Source organism: Rhinolophus sinicus, chromosome X (assembly GCF_036562045.2).
Source record: "Rhinolophus sinicus isolate RSC01 chromosome X, ASM3656204v1, whole genome shotgun sequence".
In the NCBI taxonomy this organism is placed as follows: Eukaryota; Metazoa; Chordata; class Mammalia; order Chiroptera; family Rhinolophidae; genus Rhinolophus; species Rhinolophus sinicus.
Window position 1 is genome coordinate 77,402,849 of NC_133768.1, and position 18,887 is coordinate 77,421,735.

At 40.4% G+C, this 18,887-nt stretch overlaps 1 protein-coding gene across 18 annotated transcripts in view; it reads left to right on the forward strand.

The window, feature by feature from the left end:
* PAK3 (p21 (RAC1) activated kinase 3) overlaps positions 1 to 18,887 on the forward strand; it is a 415,175-nt gene that overhangs the window by 328,028 nt on the left and 68,260 nt on the right. For all 18 annotated transcript variants that reach the window (XM_074324355.1, XM_074324352.1, XM_074324353.1 and 15 more), the window contains 2 exons: positions 17,275 to 17,323; positions 17,627 to 17,739. In XM_074324355.1, coding sequence (XP_074180456.1) covers positions 17,275 to 17,323; positions 17,627 to 17,739 — 162 coding nt within the window. The remainder of the gene's footprint in view (positions 1 to 17,274; positions 17,324 to 17,626; positions 17,740 to 18,887) is intronic.

The window sequence follows — 18,887 nt, forward strand, 5'->3', positions numbered from 1 at the left end:
GGGAGGTTTGGGAACATAAGCCCAATAGGTAAAATTATCAGCATGGACACTCATTGGAAGGCAACTTACAATGGAAAGAACTGCCATCATGGATACCAACATCTTGGTATCGGTTTTTGGGAGCTTTTCTTTAATTAAATTCTTTTCAGCCTCTCGGGATAGTTTCCTAAGCTGTCAACAGGCAGGGAGTGCAGTAGCACTCGACTCAGGAGCTTTAGCTGAAGACAACACTGATGGCACAGGAGCAGGTCAGTCAAAGGCGCCACATTGTTCCACATCAGGTGATGGAGGAGGAGCCAACAGAGGCGGTGGCCGCTGGGGCTGATGTGACATCTTGGGGGCCGGTGGCCGATGTTGGACCCTTGGTGGATTGCTCTGGTGGGTGACGAGCACTCTGGTCTTGGGTGCGGGGTTCATGGTATGGCTTGATGCACCGAGTAGGCACCCACAAAGGATCTAAATTTCTTTTGGTCCTGGAGAAACACAGGCAAAACCTTGTCCCCTTGTTAACAAGGTCCCTAACTGCCATTGATTAGTCTGAATATCTTTCCACCAAATGGGCACATCCTCTAAAGCTCTAGGGCTGTGAAGATTGTTAAAATGTCTTTCAGCAGCTGTGCGCCCAAGGTGTGGCTCTGTATAACTGCTAGAGCCAGAAGAATTCAAAAAAATTTAAAGTAACCATAGCTTTGGCTAATTGTACTTGTGTAGGATCTTTATTGTCTCCCCCTTTGTGTTTTTGAAGTAGTTTTTTGAGAGTACAATTAGCATGTTCTACAATAGCTTGTCCTTGGGGATTATAAGGAATCCCTGTGGCATGATTAATTTTCCACTGTTCACAAAATTTTGTGAACCTGTTACTAGTGTAAGCAGGGCCATTATCTGTCTTAATGGCTTGAGGGAGTCCTGTAATGGAAAAGCAGATAAGTAAATATCTGCAGGAATGACCAGCTGTATCGCCACTTTGAGCAGTGGCGAAGATAAAACCAGATGAAGTGTCCACAGTAATATGAACAAAGGACAAACGTCCAAAAGAAGGGACGTGAGTCACATCCATTTGCCAGGTAGCATTAGGAACTAACCCTCAGGGATTAACCCCTTCAGGGCACTCTTGAGAAGTACTAAGAATTTGACAGGTTGGGCAGGTTTGAACTATATGTCTAGCTTGTTTATAGGTGATAGGGAAATGAGCCCAAAGGCCAGCAGCATTTGTATGAGTTAAAAAATGAAACTGTGTTGCCTCAGTAACAAGAGCATTAGCAACTAATGAATCAGCAACAGCATTGCCACGTGTCAATGGTCCCATTAGGGGAGTATGAGCGAGTATATGAGTAATGAAAAACAGATGTTGTTTGGTTTCTAACAATTTGTTGAAGCTGATTAAAAAGAAACTGGAGAGACGGGTTTGAGTTGTTAGACAGTAGCACTGTCTCAATATTTTGTACTGTATGTACAACATAAGCCGAGTCAGAGACAATGATTAAAGGTTCAGTATAATCTTGTAAGGCAGTTAAAACAACTACTAACTCTGCTCTCTGTGCAGATGTACAATTAGTTTGAATGACTTGTTGATTTGATTCAATCACTGCTCTGCCATTACTAGATCCACCAGTAAAAACTGTTACACCTTTTGAAATTGGAGCTGGACTTAACCTCTTAGGGAGAATCCAACTGGTTTTTAAAAGGAATTGAAATAATTTATTTTTTGGATAATGATTATTAATTATTCCAATACACCCACAAATAGCAACTTGCCAGATTTCAGAATGGGTATTTAAGTGTGTAATTTGTTGTTTTTTAAACGGAACTACTATCTTACTTGGTTCTATTCTGTTAAAATGAAGAACTCTAGTGAGAGCTTGTGAAACAAGTTCTGAAATTAACTCTAAATAGGTCGTGAGCGTCTTAACAAAATTATTAGGCAGAAACAGCCACTCCACCAGGTTATCTTGATGGATAATGACTGCCGTAGGCAAATGAGGAGTGGGGAAGATTAAAATCTGTAAAGGTTGAGATGGATCTATGTGCTGAATCTGAGCCTCTTGAATTTTCTTTTCAACTAATTCTGACTCTTTGTTAGCCTGAGGAGTTAGAGTGTGGGGGCTATCTAATTGAGAGGGGCCCCGCAAGAGGCCAAATAAATTACTGAGCGCATAAGTGGGAATTCCCAGAGTTGGATGTAGCCAATTAATGTCCCCTAACAATTTTTGTAAATCATTTAATGTAGAGGTTTGATCTCTCCTAATCTGTACCTTTTGAGGCCTAATTGTCTATCTGCAATGGCTCCAAGATATTTAATAGGAGTTGTAGTTTGAATCTTATCAGGTGCAATACAGAAACCTGCTAACTCGAGTTGTTCTTGAAGCAACTTAAAACAATCTGCTAAAATATCTGCAGTAGATGCAGCACAGAGAATGTCATCCATATCATGAATGATATAACTACCTGGAAATTTTTTCTGACTAGTGAAACAGCTCTGGCTACAAAAAACTGACAAATTGTGGGACTATTAAGCATAGCCTGAGGAAGCACTTTCCACTGATATCTTTTAATGGGCTCTATTATTTAGAGAGGGCACCGAGAATGCAACTCTAGGGCAATCTTGAGGATGTAAGGGGATAGTATAAATACAGTCTTGTAAATCTATTACTACTAATGGCCAATCTCGAGGAATCATAGAAGGTTGAGGAAATCCAGGCTGTAATGGACCCATAGGTTCAATTAAAACATTAATTATTTGTAAATCAGTGAGCATTCTGCATTTTCCTGATATCTTTTTTATGACAAAAACAGGTGACTTCCAAGGGCTAGTTGAATGTTCTATATGAGCTTCTTTTAATTGAATTTGTACTAATTCTGTTTTAGTCTCTAATTTTTCTTTGGAAAGGGACCACTGTTCAATCCAATGAGACATATTATTATTCCATTTGAGAGCTAAAGGAGTTTTCAGCTCAGTGAGAGTGGCCCCTAATAAAAAGGCTTTTGATATTGTAAATGAAACCCCAATCCTTCCCGTCCAGTCTGAGATGCGGGCTGAATAGGCTGAGTAATGCCTTGATTAAATTTTCCTAAGCCTAGTCCTGGCTGGTAGTCCATCTGATTCATCATTTTCTGGCTTTGGGGATTATATTGTCCGGGGAGTATTCGGATCTCTGCTCCCCATTGAGAAAGCACATTTGACCCCACAAACTGGTTGGAATATCAGCGATGTAAGGCTGTAAAAATCCCTTTTGTCCCTCTGGCCCAAGGCAAGGGAGAATGCAAGCACTTTGGAGCAACCCTGAAGCTTCGCCTATCCCAACAACATTGATGTTAGATTGTTGTACTTGCCAATTAACTGGCCAATCTTGAGAACGTATTATGGAGATGTAAGCACCTGTATCCATGAGCCCTAAGAATTTTCCATTTCGAATTTTAACTTGACAGACTGGACAGATGTCAGAAATCGTTTCTGCTAGTAAAGTGTCTGTTGAGACAGTACTTCCAAATCCTCCATTTCTTTTTTGGGTACCCCTCTTTCTAGGGGGTATATAAGGAATTAAAAGAAGTTGGGCAACTCGCCCTCTGTTTTTAGCAGTCCAAGGAACTGAGGAGGACATAATAATTTGAATTTCTCCTTTAAAATCTGGATCTATTATTCCAGTGTGGACTGTAACTCCTTTGGATGTTAAACTTGAGCGACCAAAGAGGAGTCCTACTGTATTTTGAGTAATTGGTCCAATTATTCCTGTGGGTACACTAAGGGGGGCTTCCCCTGGAAGTAGCAGGATATCTTGAGCTGTACAGATATCAACTGCAGCACTCCCTTCAGTTGGCAGGGGTTAATTGTTGAACAGATAATTTTTGGGAGGGGGCACCGCCTGATAGTTTGGAGACGCTGTCTGAAACACAAATGCCCCGGTTGTTGTCTGGGCATGGGCTGGGGCTGCTTCCTGTTTCCCTAAAGCAGGGTCCCATCTTTGTGATATTTAGATCTAAATTCCGATGTTCAATGATTCGCTTATTACGCCTAGAACAACCCCGGGTTGTTTAGGACCCTGGGGAGGAGAAGGATTTTGTGACTGAGAGCCGTCTTTACATTTATCTTTTTAAAAATTTTTTTTAATTTATTGGGGTGACAATTATTAGTAAAATTACATAGATTCCAGGTGTTCAATTCTGTATTACATCATCTATAAATCCCATTGTGTGTTCACCACCCAGAGTCAGTTCTCCTTCCATCACCATATATTCGATCCCCCTTACACTCACCTCCCAACCCCCACCCCCTTACCCTCTGGTAACCACTAAACTATTGTCTGTGTCTGTGAGTTTCTGTTTCTCATTTGTTTGTCTTGTTCTTTTGTTGTTTTTGGTTTATATACCACATATCAGTGAAATCACATGGTTCTCTGCTTTTTCTGTCTGATTTATTTCGCTCAGCATTACAATCTCAAGATCCATCCATGTTCTCACAAATGTTCCTATATCATCTTTTCTTACTGCCGAAAAGTATTCCATTGTGTATATGTACCACAACTTCTTTATCCATTCATCTATCGAAGGACATTTTGGTTGTTTCCATGTCTTGGCCACCGTAAACAAAGCTGCAATGAACATTGGAGCACACGTGTCTTTATCTCTAAATGTTTTCAGATTTGTTGGGAAGATACCCAGGAGAGGGATGGCTGGGTCATATGGCCATTCTGTTCATAATTTTATGAGGAACCTCCACACTGCCTTCCATAGCGGCTGCATTAGTCTGCATTCCCACCAACAGTGTATGAGGGTTCCTTTTTCTCCACAGCCTCTCCAATACTTGTTATTATTTGTCTTGTTGATGATAGCCATTCTGACTGGGGTGAGGTGATATCTCATTGTGGTTTTGATTTGCATTTCTCTGATAATTAGTGATGTGCAGCATTTTTTCATATGTCTATTTACCATTTGTATGTACTTTTTGGAGAAATGTCTCTTCAAGTCCTCTGCCCATTTTTCAATTGGGTTGTTTGTTTTTCGGTTGTTGAGTTGCATGAGTTCCTTGTATATTCTGGATACTAGCCCCTTATCGGAGGCACTGTTTGCAAAAATCTTCTCCCATTCAGTTGGTGGCCTCTTTATTTTGTCAATGGTTTCTTTTGCTGTGCAGAAGCTTTTAAGTTTCATATAGTCCCATTCGTTTATTTTAGCTTTTACTTCCATTGCCTTTGGAGTCAAGTTCATAAAATGCTCTTTGAACCCAAGGTCCATAAGTTTAGTACCTATGTTTTCTTCTATGCAGTTTATTGTGTCAGGTCTTATGCTTAAGTCTTTGATCCATTTTGAATTAACTTTGGTACATGGTGACAAATAGCAGTCCAGTTTCATTCTTTTGCACGTGGCTATCCAATTCTCCCAGCACCATTTATTGAAGAGGCTGTCTTTGCTCCATTGCATGTTTTTAGCTTCTTTGTCAAAATTGTCTGTCCATATTTATGTGGTTTTATTTCTGGGTTCTCAATTCTATTCCATTGGTCTATGTGTCTGTTTTTCTGCCAGTACCATGCTGTTTTGATTATTGTAGCCCTGTAGTACAAGTGAAAGTCAGGAAGTGTGATACCTCCATTATTGTTCTTTTTTCTTAAGATTGCTTTGGCTAGTCGGGGTCATTTGTGGTTCCAAACAAATGTGACGATTTTTTGTTCTATTTCTTTAAAAAATGCCATTGGGATTTTGATGGGGATTGCATTGAATCTGTATATTGCTTTGGGTAATATGGCCATTTTAACTATGTTGATTCTTCCAATCCATGAGCACGGAATGACTTTCCATTTCTTTGTGTCTTCTTCAATTTCTTTCAAAAATATCTTATAGTTTTCAACATATAGTTCTTTCACATCTTGGTTAACTTTATTCCTAGGTATTTTATTCTTTTTGCTGCAATTGCAAAAGGAATTGTTTTTTTATTTCTTTTTCTGAGATTTCATTGTTAGTATATAGGAAGGCAATGGACTTTTGTGCGTTGATTTTGTAGCCGGCAACTTTACTGTATTCGTTGATTGTTTCTAATAGCTTTTTGGTGGAGTCTTTAGGGTTTTCTATATATAGCATCATGTCATCTGCAAAGAGTGATAATTTAACTTCTTCATTCCCAATTTGGATGCCTTTTATTTCTTTCTCTTGCCTGATTGCTCTGGCAAGGACTTTAACACTATGTTGAAAAGCAGAGGTGATAGGGGACAGCCTGTCGTGTTCCTGAACGTAGAACAAAGGGCTTCAGTTTTTCCACATTAATTATGAGATTAGCAGAGGGCTTGTCATATATGGCCTTTATTATGTTAAGGTATTTTCCTTCTATACCCATTTTATTAAGTGTTTTAATCATAAATGGATGTTGTATCTTGTCAAATGCTTTTCTGCATCAATTGATATAATCATATGATTTTTGTCCTTTATTTTGTTTATGTGATGTATCACATTGATGGATTCTTGGATGTTGAACCATCCTTGTGCCCGAGGATGAACCCCACTTGGTCGTGATGAATAATCTTTTTAATGCATTGTTGTATTCGATTTGCTAGAATTTTATTTAGGATTTTTGCATCGGTATTCATCAGAGATATTGGTCTGTAGTTTTCTTTTTTGTGCTGTCCTTACCAGGTTTTGGTATCAGGGTAATGTTGGCCTCATAAAATGAGTTAGGGAGTACTGTCTCTTCTTCAATTTTTGGAAGAGTTTGTGCAGAATTGGTATTAGATCCTCTTTGAAGGTTTGGTAGAATTCACTAGTGAAGCCATCTGGTCCCGGACTTTTGCTTTTGGGAAGGTTTTGGATGACTGATTCAATTTCGTTACTGGTGATAGGTCTGTTTAGACTTTCCAGTTCTTCATGGTTCAGCCTTGGAAGGCTATATGTTTCTAAGAACTTGTCCATTTCTTCTAGGTTGTTGAAATTGGTGGCTTATAGTCCTTCATAGTATTCTTGGATGATCCTTTGTATTTCTGTGGTGTCCGTGATAACTTACCCTTTTACATTTCTGATTTTGTTAATTAGTGTCTTATCTCTTTTTATCTTGGTAAGTCTAGCAAAGGGTTTGTCAATTTTGTTAATCTTTTAAAAGAACCAGCTCTTTGTCACATTAATTTTTTCTATTGTCTTTTTGTTCTCTATTTCATTTAGTTCTGCTCTAATTTTTGTTATTTCCTTTCTTCTGCTGACCTTGGGTTTTACTTGTTCTTCTTTTTCTAGTTCTTTAAGGTGTAACATGAGGTTATTTATTTGGGAGTTTTCTTGTTTCTTGAGATAGGCCTGTAATGAGATAAATTTCCCTCTTAAAACTGCTTTCGATGCATCCCAAAAAATTTGGTAGCATGTATTTTCATTGTCATTTGTTTCTATGTATCTTTTGATCTCTCCTCTAACTTCTTCTTTGACCCAATCCTTCTTTAAAAGTATGTTGTTTACTCTCCATGTATTTGTGTTTCTCCCCGCTTTCTTTTTACAGTTGATATCCAATTTCAAAGCCTTGTGATCAGAGAATATGCATGGTATGATTTCAATCTTCTTAAATTTGTTGAGACTGATTTTATGTCCCAATATATGGTCTATCCTTGAGAATGTTCCATGTACACTAGAAAAGAATGTATAGTCTGATGTTTTAGGATGAAGTGCTCTATAAATGTCAATTATGTCCATTTCATCTAATGTGTCATTTAGGGCTACTATTTCGTTATTTATTTTCTGTTTGGATGATCTATCCATAGCTGTCAATGATGTATTTAAGTCCCCTAGTATAATTGTGTTTTGGTCAATTTCTCCCTTTAGTTCTGTTAGTAGTTGCTTGGTGTATTTGTGCTCCCTGATTGGGGGCATAAATATTGATGACTGTTATGTCTTCTTGTTGTACAGTCCCTTCACCATTATGAAATGTCCATCTTTGTCTCTTGTTATCTTTTTCACCTTGAAGTCTGTTTCATCTGATATCATTATGGCTACACCTGATTTTCTCTGGGTACCATTTGCTTGGAGTGTCAATTTCCACCCTTTCACTTTGAGTCTATGCTTGTCCTTGTAGCTGAGATGTGTCTCTTGGAGACAGCATATGGTTGGGTTTAGTTTTTTGATCCAATCTGCTACTCTGTGCCTTTTTATTGGTGAGTTCAGTCCATTTACATTTAGGGTGATTATTGATATGTGAGGATTTCCTGTCATTCTATCTTTAGTTTTCTGGTAAGGCTGTGTCTCCATTGTTTCTTTGCCTTTTTGTTGTTGTCTATTATTTCTGTGTGGTGGTATTCTATGATGTTTCCCTCTGTTTCTTCTTTTATTTCAGTATATATTTCAATTCTGGATTTATTTTGAGTGGTTACCCTTAAGTTTATGTAAAAGAAAGTTTGATATTTAGAGTATTCCATTTTCTTCAGCACGCTTACTTTCTCCATTCCCATATTACGGTTCAGGCCTTTACTCTCCCCTTTTTGAGTTTTGGTTGCCACAAATTGTCCCTGTTGATGGTGGTCGAATAGCCTCCTTTAGTATTTCTTGTAGTGCAGGTCGTGTATTAGAAAATTCCCTCAGCTTCTGTATGTCTGGAAAGATCTTTATTCCTCCTTCATATCTAAAGGATATCTTTGCTGGATATATTATTCTTGGCTCATGGTTTGTCTCTTTCAATAGTTCAAATATTTGGTTCCACTCCCTCCTGGCTTGTAGAGTTTCTGCTGAAAAATCTGATGATAATCAAATGGGCTTTCCTTTGTAAGTTACCGTCTTCTTTTTTGGCTGCCTTGAGGATTCTTTCTTTGTCGTTGATTTTAGACAGCTTCAATACAATGTGCCTTGGAGAAGGCCTGTTGGGATTGAGGTAACTAGGTGTTCTATTTGCTTCTTGGATTCGAGGGTCCAGTTCTGTCCACAAATTTGGGAAGTTCTCATCGACAATTTGTTTGAATATATTCTCTGTTCCCTTCTCTCTTTCTTCTCCTTCTGGTATGCCCATTATTCTTATATTGCTCTTTCTGATGGAGTCAGAAAGTTCTTGTAGTTCTTTCATTTCTTTTAAGTCTCAAGTCTCTTTCTTCTTCTATTTGTGTCATTTCCAGGTTTCTATCTTCGATGTCACTGATTCTTTGCTCCATCTGGTCAACTCTACTACCTAAGCTGGTTATTTCATTCTTAATTTCTTCTATTGAGTTCTTAATCTCCAGAAATTCTCTTTGGTTCTTTTTTAAGATTTCAATCTCTTTCGTAAAATGCTCATGCTGTTCTTTGATTGAGTTTCTGAGTTCATTTAACTGCCTATCTGTGTTTTCTTGTATCTCGTTGAGTTTTTCAGAACTGCAATCTTGAATTCTCTGTCATTTAAGTCACATATTTCTGTATCTTTAAGTGCCTTCTCTGGAGATTTTTCACTTTCTTTCTGAGCTATCTTGTTGCCTTGGTTATTCATGGCGATTACTGGTTTACTATTTCTCTTCCTAGACATCTACAGGAGTGACTTCTGCAACAGGTTGATAAGCGGTCTTTCTTTTGTTTGCCAGTACTTGTTGGTAGAATGTTTTATTATTTCTCCAACTGCAACTTATTTTCTTCTCCCACACGGTAGTGCTATGTTTTCTCTGCACTATTCCAACTTCTCACACAATGGGGATTCCTGGGAGGCAGGCTTCTCCTCTGTTAATAGTTTGTCTAGGTCACAGGCGCAGTGTCCAGGTGGGTATCGGAGAGCTTTTGATGTTCCAAAGCTCTTCCAGCTCCTGATTCAGAGCCCGTATATTTCAGCAGTTCTGTTTACTCCTGCAGGGATCCGCCCAGATAGGTGGGGTCAGGGGCGGGGTGAGTTGTGAGAGGTGGCCCAGAGCAATGGCGGCAACCACCACCACAGCCAGTCCTGCTTCCACAGCTCTCTCCCCTTTGCTGGAACTAGTTGGGCTGTGAATTTGTGTTTGCAGCCCACAGTTCTCAAAACAGCAAATTTTCTGTTGTTTTGATCTGACACTGCTACTGTTTCGCTTCTAGCACCGGGCAGGTGGGGCGGGCGAGCTCTGGGAGGGAAGGAGGCGGCTAGTCTCAGTGCCTAAGGCTCCGTTCTCTGCTCGGCAGTGCGGGCTTAAACCACCGTTTTCAGCCTTTTTCCCTCAGTCTTTTCTCCGAGGTCTCTGCCGTGAGCGTTGGGTTCAGCCGTGTTACATGCTGTGCCCTCAGCCCTGTGGAGCGCTGGCGGAGCCGTAACAGTCCGATCTCCTGCAGCTGCAGTAGTTCCGGGAAGCAGCGAGCTCGGCGCACTGAGCTAGGTCTGTGTCCTGCGCCTTCGCGGCTCCGTCTCTGCGCACTTCTCCCTTTCCTCCTCCCTCCACTCGCGCGAATCTCCCACCTGTAGGTGATTTCAGTCGGTAGTAGGCCTCTTCGTCTTGCCTGTCTGCTGTGCAGGGAGTACTTTGTGGAGTTTTTGTTGTTCGATTCTTTGTAAATTCCAGGGGAGCTTACAGAGGCTCACCTCACGCTGCCATTTTTCTGGACTTCTTTTGAATTCTAAATCTCCAGAAATTCTATTTGGTTCTTTTTTTGAAATTTCAATCTCATTTGTAAAATGTTCATGTAGTTCTTTGATTGTATTTCTGAATTCACTAAACTGACTTTCTGTATATTCTTGCATCTCATTGAGTTTTTTCAGAACTGCAATTTTGAATTCTCTGTCATTGAAGTCACATATTTCTGTATCTTTAAGTGCCTTCTCTGGAGATTTTTCACTTTCTTTCTGAGGTATCTTGTTGCCTTGGTTATTCATGGCAATTACTGGTTTACTATTTCTCTTCCTAGACATCTACAGGAGTGACTTCTGCAACAGGTTGATAGAAAGCGGTCTTTCTTTTGTTTGCCAGTACTTGTTGGTAGAATGTTTTATTATTTCTCCAACTGCAACTTATTTTTCTTCTCCCACACGGTAGTGCTATGTTTTCTCTGTACTATTCCAGCTTCTCACACAATGGGGGGATTCCCTGGGAGACGGGCTTCTCCTCTGTTAATAGTTTGTCTAGGTCACAGGGCGCAGTGTCCAGGTGGGTATGCGGAGAGCTTTTGATGTTCCAAAGCTCTTCCAGCTCCTGATTCAGAGCCCGTATATTTCAGCAGTTCTGTTTACTCCTGCAGGGATCCGCCCAGATAGGTGGGGTAAGGGGCGGGGTGAGTTGTGAGAGGTGGCCCAGAGCTATGGCGGCAACCCCCACCACAGCCAGTCCTGCTTCCACAGCTCTCTCCCCTTTGCTGGAACTAGTTGGGCTGTGAATTTGTGTTTGCGGCCCACAGTTCTCAAAAGACCAAATTTTCTGTTGTTTTGATCTGACACTGCTACTGTTTCGCTTCTAGCACCGGGCAGGTGGGGGCGTGGCGAGCTCTGGGAGGGGAAGGAGGGGGCGGCTAGTCTCAGTGCCTAAGGCTCCGTTCTCTGCTCGGCAGTGCGGGCTTATACCACCGTTTTCAGCCTTTTTCCCTGAGTCTTTTCTCCGAGGTCTCTACCGTGAGCGTTGGGTTCAGCCGTGTTACATGCTGTGCCCTCAGCCCTGTGGAGCGCTGGCGGAGCCGTAACAGTCCGATCTCCTGCAGCTGCAGTAGTTCCGGGAAGCAGCGAGCTCGGCGCACTGAGCTAGGTCTGTGTCCTGCGCCTTCGCGGCTCCGTCTCTGCGCACTTCTCCCTTTCCTCCTCCCTCCACTCGCGCGAATCTCCCACCTGTAGGTGATTTCAGTCGGTAGTAGGCCTCTTCGTCTTGCCTGTCTGCTGTGCAGGGAGTACTTTGTGGAGTTTTTGTTGTTCGATTCTTTGTAAATTCCAGGGGAGCTTACAGAGGCTCACCTCACGCTGCCATTTTTCTGGACTTCTTTTGAATTCTAAATCTCCAGAAATTCTATTTGGTTCTTTTTTTGAAATTTCAATCTCATTTGTAAAATGTTCATGTAGTTCTTTGATTGTATTTCTGAATTCACTAAACTGACTTTCTGTATATTCTTGCATCTCATTGAGTTTTTTCAGAACTGCAATTTTGAATTCTCTGTCATTGAAGTCACATGTTTCCATATCTTTAAGTTCATTTCCTGGAGACTTTTCACTTTTCTTCTGACCTGTCTTGTAGCCTTGGTTATTCACGGCAATTAATGATTTATTATTTCTCTTCCTAGACATCTAGTGGAGTGGGGTCTGCAACTGGTTAATAAGAAGTGGTCTTTCTTTTGTTTTCCAGGATGTGTTTGTAGGATGTTTTATTTTCTGTTCGACTGCAGCCTTTTTTTTCCTCACACACTATAGTGTCATGTTTTCTCTGCACTATTCCAGCTTCTCACACAATGTGGGAATTCCCTGGAAGGTGGGCTTCTCCTCTGTTATTAGTTCACCTGTGTCATAGGGCACCACGTCCCTGTGGGTATGCGGAGAGCTTTTGATGTTCCAAAGCTCTTCCTGCACCAGATTCAGAGCCCATATATTTCAGCAGTTCTGTTTAATCCTACACTTATCTGCCCAGATAGGTGGGGCCAGCCGCAGGGTGAGTTGTGAGAGGTGGCCCAGAGCAATGGTGGTGACCACCACCACAGCTGGTTCTGCTTCCACAGCTCCCTCCCCCTTGCCAGAACTAGTTGGGCTGCAAATCTGTGCCTGTGGACCGCAGTTCTCAGAACTGCAAATATTCTGTTCTTTTGATCGCACACTGTTTTTGTTCCGCTTCTATCCCTGGGAAGATGGGGGCAGGGTGACCTCTGGTATAGTAGGTAGTGGTCGGCTAGTCTCAGTGCCTAAGGCTTCCGTTCTCTGCAGCAGTGAGGGCCTAAACCACCATTCTCAGCTTTCTTCCCTCAGTCTTTGCTCTGAGTTGTCTGCCGAGAATGTTTGGTTCAGCCGTGTTATATGCTGTTCCTTCATCCCGGTGGGCCATAAACAGAGCCCTAGAAGTCCGAGTTCTTCCCTCTTCCACATCTGCGGTAGTTCCAGGATGCAGCGAGCTCAGAGCACTGAGCTTGGTTTGCGTCCTATGCCCATGCATCTCAGTCTCCGCACTCTCCCTTCCGTCTTCCCTGCTCGTACAATTTGCCCCTGTTAGGTGATTTCAGTAATGAGACTCTTCATCTTGCCTGTCGTGCAGGGAGTCCTTTGTGGAGTTACAATTTTTCAATTTGTTTTAAATTCCAGGAGAGATTTCCAGAGTCTCACCTCACGCTGTCATTTTGATGACATTTCTGTTTTTCAACTCCTATTTTGTTTATTTTTGACTAGTGCCTTTTTTGTTTTCTATGCGCATTTTTATGTTTCTTATATTTTTGTTGAAGTTCTCCCTAAGATCATGGAGCATCTTTATTACCAGTGTTTTGAACTCTGCTTCTGGTAGATTGCCTGTCTCCATTTTGTTCAGTTTTTTTTTTGGTTTTTTGTTTTTTTCTGGAAGTTTGTTCTCTTCTTTCATTTGAGGCATGTTTCTTTGTCTCCTCATTTTGTCTACCTTTCTGTGTTTGTTTCCATGTATTAGGTAGAGCTGCTATATCTTCCTGTCTTAGTAGAGTGGCCTTGTCATAGGTGTTCTGGGGGGCCGATTGGCACAGTCTCCCTGATCACCTGAGCCGGGTTCTCCAGTTGTGTCCATTGTGTGTGTTATGTGTACCCTCCTTTTGTAGTTGAGCCTTGGTTGCTACTGGCATATCAATGGCAGGGATTGACCCTCAGGATTTCGTTGTGAGTACTATCCTTGACCTCAGTGGAGGGGCTATTGTGCAGGGGCTGACACTATGGAGCAGGATTCACTTTAGCAGGGTTCTGGCACCTGCCTCATCTGCTCTTGGGTGTGTCCTGTGGAGGTGGTTGGGTGGTGCTGTGGTGTGGTCTGAATCTGGCCACTGGGTGCATTGGTTCTGGTGCCTCCTATCAGGCAATCTGGTGCAGGCCATGTTCAGTCACTTCCTATGCCCTGCCCAGGACCAGTTGGTATAAGCTACAAGGTGATGTGCAGATGGTTCCCAGTTGTGCTAGTCTTGCAGGTACCTGGGAGAGGCTAAGCTATGAACTGAGGCTGGCTGCCACTAATGCTGGACTTGGGATTGTTTAACAAGAGTTATGGGGCATGCTGAGGCCAGATGCTGCATGTTTGTGGTTTATGAACATTTGAGTGATTTTGGGAAAGTTGGTACATGAGCCAAGACAGGTTTTATGCACAGAAAATCTACTGTAAGTGGCTTGGGTGGGCCCAAAAGTTGGGTGTGGTGGGGTTTAAGGGAATCACCAGGGTGAGGTGGATGAATGACGTCAGCCATGTTGATGGAGATTCAGGTACGGTGCTGCCTGTGCGTACAGGCTGTGTGGTGGGAAGTCTCACCAAAGGAACAATTCCTTCTGCAATCATATGTCTGGGAAAAGCTGCCCCTTCAGCCCTCACCCTGAAGCCAAACTATTCAGTTTCTTTCTCTATGTCCCTGATACCTTTCAAGCTCCTGCCCCAGTGTTGGAGCTCAGAGGGAGTGAGTGAGTCAACATTTAAGTCTGTGCACAGGCCTTTCAAGAGGAATGCCTGAGACTCCAGCAGCCCTCCATCTCACTCAGCCAAAATCTCCGCTGGTTTTCAGAGGCAGAAGTCATCGGGGCTTCTTTTCCTGGCTTTGAAACTCTGGGCTAGGGTGCCTGGTATGAGCCTGGGACACCTTGCTCTTCAGGGTTGACCTCCACAGCTGAGATAGCCCTCCTGATTTTTAACTGTCACGTATGGGTATCTGACCAAATCATTCCATATCTCTATCCCTCCTAACAATCTTAACATGGATTCTCTTTATATCTTTAGTTATAGGACTTCTGTTCAGCTAGACTTCAGGTGATTCTCAATGATGGTTGTTCTGTAGTTTAGTTGTAATTTTGATGTGGTTGTGAGAGGAGGCAAGCACAGCATTTACCTACTCCATCATCTTGACCAGAAGCCAGGCCTTGTTTTCCTTTTTATTTTTTATTATTTTTATTTTTGTCTTGGTTTGTTTTCAAATAAGGATGGACATTAGCCAGAATGTTTTGGCTGGGAGATTGGGAAGGGCCAACTAACAACTCAGAAAATCAGTCATCCTCTACTGTGAAATTAATAGTAGCAGATGCAACAACAAATGACAATAATAGCAGTTACCATATTAAGCATCAACTCTGATCTGGGCACAGAGCTAAATGCTTATTTAGATTGTGCCTTTCGATTGTAGTCCTGTGAGAGACATACCATTATCATCTCATTTTGCAGATATCATCACTTTTTTTCCTCTGAAGTAATTGAACATGTGGCCTAGGAATATAGGAATAAACCAAGTAAAGGCATTTCTAATCTTATTTTGCAAATAGATTTAAGTAGTTGCTCAGGACTTATGCAGCTGAAATACACTCCAGGTTGATGTGATATATTCCTTTGTACTCAGGCAGTTCCACGTTCAGGACAAGTCACAAATTGGCCCCTGAAATCAGCAATGCTTGATAGCTTATTGCAAAAGGGAAATGTTTCATGTAGATTTAAGTAAAAGAAGACATATTTCCTTCACAGAAATGAAAGGTTTTATTCCAATTACATGTTTGCTTTAAAATACTTTTATTAATTTATTCATTCAACAAATACTTATAGAACACCAAATATATGCTCTTAACCCAGACTCTTAAACATACAAAATTGAGAGATTAATTTGTTTAATATAAACCTCAAGCCTAAGGAATTTCTAAAATTACCAAAACCCAGTTTAGGTGACACCTATTGTTTCAGTGTGACTTCTCAGTCTAATACCAATAAATATTTAAATACCCATGCAGAGTGAGGAGAACAGTATAGTTTGAAGATTCTAGATCATGGAATTTAAGAACCTTAAAAATAAAGTAACCCATTTCCTGTATTTTGCAGATCAGAGAATCAGATGGACTTAGATTGTAAACTATATAAACTTAGTCAGGTTTCTTAACCTCCCTGAGCCTCAAGTTCCTTAACTATAACGTGGGGATAATACCACTTGCCTTGTAGAAATATGGTAATGATGACATAAGATAATTTCTATAAAGTTTTTTGTGCAGTGTCTCACACAAACAACATGCTCAACATACATTTGCTATTATTGTGATTACTATTTTCCGATTGAGGGAACTGAAACCCAAAGAGGGGAAGTGACTAGCCCAAGGTGACATAGTTTGTTAATTTTACAGCAAATATTAGAACTCAAATCTCTATTAATAGTCAAATATTCCTTATATTCCATTACCCGTTTTATTCTTTAGGAGCAGGTAATGTAAACGTTTTAAGCCTGTGGGAACTATTTTAGCTCATCCAGGGAGGAAAATGACACGGTAATGGCTGACATAAGAAAATGATTCCTGGACTCAAAAAACAAGAACAAAACAGCAAGGGATAAATAGAGAACAAAGGAGAAGCAACAATTACTAGAAAGTTTAGATAGCAATGTTGGAACATTACTATGCCTGGTGAATCCCAGAACTGATATCTAACCTGATTCCTTTATTCACCACAAACATTTCCACCAAATTGACTAGGTTTTTCCTTTATCTTGGGGATAGTGGTAGGGAGGTGGTTCAGAATGCATGAGTGTTTCACATACTGTGAATTCAACTTTAGTAGACAATTTCTATTTGCAAGCAAGGGAACCCTGTAATGGAAGTTAGAATGGAAAAATGAATACTACCGAGACTTAGGGAATGATAGATTTTAAGAGGATAGTTAGTTGGAGTGAAACCTCATAGTAGAAGCTATTAAGAAATTTAGCAAAAAAAAAAAAAAATGGCTCAACAGTAAAGCCATTATTGTTATTCATTTGTGTAGCTATAATACAGCACTGATTTGTTAGATGAAGATATTTTTAAGAATTAGAAATATATGAAAAAAAGCAACTCTGTGCATACACTAAAAAGAAAAGATTAATTTATAGTTGGCTAAGCAAACAGTGATCTATTGTTTCCTAAACTGTACTTCAGTTTAATCAGGGAACTGCAATGTTGGTTGCTGCAACATTCAAGGAGTATTTAAAATGTTCCAGGAGTTTCCTAAAAAGAGCAGGGCCATTTTGCTCAATTCATCACTGCATAGTCCCATGGCACACACACTGCCTGGAAGTCTGAGTGGAGTTTCTAGCCCGCCAAAAGTGATACATCGATTATTTCAGGTGCAATTACTATAAAACAACAGTTGTTCCTTTTTTTACTTCATCCTTTAATCTTGAGTGTGCTGATTTCTCTCTCCTGAAAATAAATACATTGTATTTCAAAGAAAATATACTGAATGCATTGTGATTGCTTATTCATTTGATATTTTTTCACCTTCACAGGGCATCAGGTACTGTTTATACAGCACTAGACATTGCAACAGGACAAGAGGTAAGTGCTAACATTCAACCCTGATTTTTATTTTCCTTTATTCATATTGATCAGATTTCCTCTTTGATGGCATCTACACCTGAAAAAAATGGGTAGCACTGAGTTTACATTGGAGTTTACTTTACTAGTGTCCAAAGTATCTGAAGTGGATAGTTTACTCATGATTAACCACAGAAAAGGGGAATTGGTTTGTGGCTCAGAGAAAGAGCTTAGTAAGATGCAGAATCTGTATGGCCCAAAATATGGATGTTTATATTTTGTCTAATGATTTTTATTCATTCTTTCATTTTAATTCCCATTCAGGTGGCCATAAAGCAGATGAACCTTCAACAGCAGCCGAAAAAGGAATTAATTATTAATGAAATTCTGGTCATGAGGGAAAATAAGAACCCCAATATTGTTAACTATTTAGACAGGTAAGTGTTTTCTCTCATTATGTAATTGTTTTCTTTATGGGATGTCATTTTCTTGGCAAATTATTTTATTTAGGATCTAATCATTTAGCATCCATTCTACAAATATTTCTCAAATGCTATAAAATAGAGTATCAGATCAATAGCTAAACTTGCACCCATTTATCTTCGTCCACCCATCAAACATTTGAAGACACATTTTATGGTATTCCTTTTAAACATGAGCAGTTTGTGTAATTTCCTTTTGAGGATCATGACTGTGTTGGCAGGTAATAGCCTACTGCATATAGTAGAAAGCAGTGGTGCATTAGACATTTCATCAAGTGTTTGTTTGGAGCCAGTGTAGTCTCTGGGTGCCTAAGTGAAGAAGGCTGTCTACAATGGCCCTGCTTTAATGGGCACTTTTTTATTAACTAACAGTGAGGCCTAGGGAATTGAGACTTTAATCTCAAACCTTTTTCCTAGATCAGGTAATTAATGTCTCTTTTCTTAGTGGTATTAGCAGTGGATTATAAATAAGCATTTAAAGACAGCACTGACTCCACTTGTGTTTAACATCTGTCTCATTCAATTTCAATAAGTGTTTATTTAGCACCACTGTACTGTGTACTCTGGGGGTACAAAGGAGATAAGACTAGGTCTACAACCTCAATGAGCTTAAGATCTTCCTTCCTGTGTTTTGTGCCAGGTACACCAGTAGTACAGAAGGAGAGGCAAGGGAGGGAAATAAAGGAGGGTCACATTTTACAGTTGAAATCAGTGTTTCACAAAGTGTCACAATTGACCTCTATCAGAACCTAGACATCAGCACGGTAAATCCATTGCAAACATCAATCTCGATTCTGTGACTGCTTGAAAGTATTTCAGTAATCAATTCAGAAGAATAAAAAATAATGCCAAAGTCTAAATAAATGTCCCAGAAATCTGCACACCATGGGCCAGTTCAGTCCAAGAAGTCAGCATTGTGGCTTATCCAAAAGGACTACTCACTGATCCTGTTCATTGAAACTAGCTTTAACAAAGAATGTAGTACTCATTCACCAGAAGCCTCCTTGCTCTTTTCCTTCTTCCATGGTCCACAGTAATAAAGAATCTGATGATCCTTTGACTCCCATGCATATTCTTTTCTAATGTTAAGGAAGTGTCTCATT